At 42.0% G+C, this 3,974-nt stretch overlaps 1 protein-coding gene across 1 annotated transcript; it reads right to left on the reverse strand.

Moving 5' to 3' along the window:
* Nucleotides 1-409: 409 nt before the first annotated feature.
* On the reverse strand, nt 410-1,789 carry ftr55 (finTRIM family, member 55; the record flags this gene model as incomplete). Its single annotated transcript, XM_079287817.1, has 1 exon — nt 410-1,789. The coding sequence occupies one exon, from the start codon at nt 1,787-1,789 to the stop codon at nt 410-412; it is 1,380 nt and encodes a 459-aa protein (XP_079143943.1).
* Between the last annotated feature and the right edge of the window lie 2,185 nt (nt 1,790-3,974).

Below are 3,974 nucleotides of genomic sequence, written 5' to 3' on the forward strand. Positions count from 1 at the left end.
TAATTTCACTGAAATACATCTTTACAAAGAGTGCTGAGAACTAAATATCTTTGATAAAGGAAGCTCTGGTGATTTCTCTTTAAGAGCCATACAGTGGAAGAGAAACAACAACTAACAAACACATCAATACTAATATTCAACAAACATTTAAACCTCAGAGCAGTTTACATTTTCATGAAGAGAAATATCAGTTCAGGTCCACAAAGGTCATCATGAGCAGTGATGGCCTCCATGGCTAAACAGACACAGGAAGGAGCTCCACCTCAAGAAACTCAAACATTTACAGAATAATGAGAAGAAGTCAAAGTACCGCCCATGATGTTTGATTGACAGCGACAATTATGGACACAAGATTCGTTTAAAAATGAAAACACAGAAATGAATTTGCCGTTCCTTAAATCACTTCTGCCTATTTGAGTTTACAGAACGCAGCAGTGTCTGCATAAGAATAAAAGCAAAGTCCAGCATAGAGCGGCTGAGTGAATGTGGTCTGGACTCTGTGGAGGAGAGTCATGGTTTCAGAGACGCTGTAGAAACACAGAATACCTGCGCTGTGATCCAGGTACACTGCTACTCTGGAGGACTGAGGACCAGAGACGGGAGTTTGGATATCGTTGTGCCAAAATGTAAAACTATTTTTCTCGCAACGTAACGCCCAAGAGTTGTCACTCAATCCAAATCGACGTCTCCCTGATTTGCTGATACTCTTGTATGCGACTGCCACATAAACTCGTCGTCCGCACCACTCCACCTCCCAGTAACAACGACCAGTCAGACTCTCTCTACTCAGGACCTGACAATATCGACTGAATCTGTCTGGGTGACGAGAATAAGACTGTTGTTCACTCATAACAGTTGCTTTTCTGTTCCCCTCAGATAATAACAATTTGGTGTGTGCTGTGTTTGGATCCAGTGTGATTTCACTTGAACTTCTTAAGAATCCAGCTCTGGTCTTGGCCTCTGCTTGTGAATGTGACAGTAAAACGTCCACTTCGGTCACTGCCAGTGAGACGTTTGTCCACTTCTCTCTCAGAACGTCCTGTAGTTTATCTCTGACTTCTGACACAGCCGCCGTCACGTCCTCAAAGTAGCTCAGAGGACGGATATCGATGGCGGACGAGTCTGTAGACAGTGAGGGGTAGTTGTGTAGAAACTGGTTGTGATCCTCTGTGTGTGAGAGCAGCTTCAGCTCAGCGTCTCTCCTCTTCAGCTCAGAGATCTCCTGCTCCAGCTTCTCCTGAAGCTCTTTGACTCGACTCACTTCACTCTTCTGCTGGGATCTGACCTGCTGCTTCACATCGGAGCTTCTTCTCTCCATGACACGGATCAGCTCGGTGAAGATCTTCTCGCTGTCCTTCACCGCTTCATCGGCAGAGCGATTGAATACCTCCACCTCCTGTTGAAGCAGCTTCACTTCTTTCTCTCTGTCCTGGATTCTCTGCTGGATGTTTCGTCGACTCCCTTCCAGCTCTCTCTGCCTCTCAGTCCTTTCTGCTGCAGCTGAGTCTGTGTCGTGGCCTTTGTGTTCAGCTTGTAGTCCGGTCTTCTTCAGCTCCTCCGCTAAAACTGCTAACATGGTGTTTTTCAGCAGGACAGGCCTCGGGGTGAAGGTCTGCCTGCACTGAGGGCAGCTGTGGAGATTCTTCACATCCTCTTCATCCCAGTGGGTTTTAATACAGTTCATGCAGTAGCTGTGTCCACAGGGAGTAGTCACCGGATCCTTCAGTAGATCCAGACAGATGGAGCAAGAGAAGGTTTCCCGATCCAGCTGAAGTCCTTTCTGCGCCATTTCACCTCTCAATAACAACGACTGACTGAGTTTCACTTCTCTAGAAGCGACTCTGCTTTGACTTCTGATCTGAACAACATGCGTTTGTTCAGTGAATGGAGGCTGCCAGCTCTATCGCTTGACCACCATGTTGGTTACTTCCATCTTTAAAACTGTAGATCTGAAGGGGAGGGAACAGGGAAACATGTGGGCAGAGTGGAGCCAGCTGTGTTTGAGAGCAGGAAGAAGGAGAGCTTATCAAGCTGTGGGTCATTCCAGGAAGAGGAGCGGCGCTGTGAATGTGAACTGTATTTCCTCATTTACAAACGGAGCCTCGGATAAAACCTGCTCCACTTTTGAAAACATTTCATTTCTTCAGGTGTTAAATATTGCTCGTCTTCTTAGAGGGAGAGTTAGAGACAAACATGAAGACATCAAAAGCATAATTCTGTTCAGTTTTCTTTTACTGCTTAAAAAAAAGCTGGCTGACAAGAGTTATCAAATACAATTATTATGAAACATTTAAATTGCCGTATAATACGTTTCGCTCATATTTAACGATTTACTTTGAAACATTTGTCTCAAAAGAGTTGAATGTCAAGATATCATCCTGATGCAAAGCAGCGTTTCAAGATTTACATGTATATTTATTTCATGACTTCATGATGTTTTTTATTCCACATGGAACTACACATTCTCCTATTTCTCCTCGATTCTTCCAGCTTTGAGTCACTCAGCAGTGATTGTCAGAGCTACCTGCACAAACAAACAGTCGGTGATAAGACCTGCATTTACTTTGACAGTCTGTTATGTCACTAACACTGAAGCGCATTCACACACATTCAGTTTTTTGTAAAATTATAATTTATAATGGCAACAGTGGATATTACGGTGTTAGAGGGTTAGTGACAATGTCTGACTGATGTTCAGAGATGGATGTGCTTAGAACAGATTTGATTATTGCAATGTCGAACTGGATTAGCTGTTCCTGAGGCAGGTTGACATTCCTGAGCTGCACGCACATCCTCTGTTGGGTCTTTTTCCTGATGGTGTCTATGTTCGAAGTCCACATTAAAGTCACATTAATGTCAAGAAAAATGTATGAATAGTACGTGACAAAAAGGTCATAGTATAGTAAGTTAAAAAAAAGTCAAAGTATAGTCTGTCGAAAAAACTCAGAGCATATTATGTAAAATAAAGTTATAGTACACTCTGTTAAACAAAATGTATATTTTTACGTCAATTAAAGGATGGTCTGAAAAAAATAGTATGTGAGAAAAAAAAGCCATTCATTACTTTTTCCCAATTATAGTCAATTAACGAAAATGCACCTACACTACTGCCTCTATTCATTGTGTAGTATTATTTATCATGTGTTCCCTTTATTCATGTCCCTAGTCATTGTTTTCGAGATTATTTTTATTTAATTCCTCTATGATGTAGTTAATCATTTTCTCACTTCCACCCCTGGGCCTCTACTCTTTTGCAAGAACAATAATATTGTAAACAAAATATTGTTTGAGTCAATAAACTTCAGTTGTATTAAAAACGACATAATATGAATCATGATTTCCATTACAAAGTCAAGTGTGGTTCTGTCATGTGCTGTGAGGCATGATATGCAGGTGATGTGGCACGATGTAAAGCTGATGCGACATTGCATGGTTAACATTTACTGAGAATAAATGGTGAGGATGAACAATAAAGGGATGAGGTTTTGTTTTCCCCGCAGTGTGTAAAAGAACACAGCCTTCCTGTTTGGCTTTGAACAAATGTTTGTATATTTGCGTGGCCTTTGGACAAAAATGAACATACTGTCACGCCAACCCCCAGCAACATGACTGGAAATGGGCCCATGCAAATGAATGCTATCTGAGACAAAGTGTGATAAATGTGCTGTCAATAGAGATCACATCACAGTCCCCATCACAGCCCAACGGAGCCAAAAGAAACCTCAACGGCCCTCACAGGCGGCATCAAACATCATCTGAGGAGTGCATGAAATGCTGCCTCTCTGCAGCTTTGTGATAAACTGCATCATTTCTAGTATTTGCCTGTCGGGTTTTGAGTAGATATTTCTCAAAGATTTGGCCTTGTACCTTTGTGGTCACGTTGATGTAACATCAACAAGAAGAGACCAACTTATTAAAATGCTTCTGTAGCTCTGCTCGAAACTCACTATTCTAAAGAATAAAGGCAGATGGCA

This window comes from Melanostigma gelatinosum, assembly GCF_949748355.1.
Source record: "Melanostigma gelatinosum genome assembly, chromosome: 17".
NCBI classification, from domain to species: Eukaryota; Metazoa; Chordata; class Actinopteri; order Perciformes; family Zoarcidae; genus Melanostigma; species Melanostigma gelatinosum.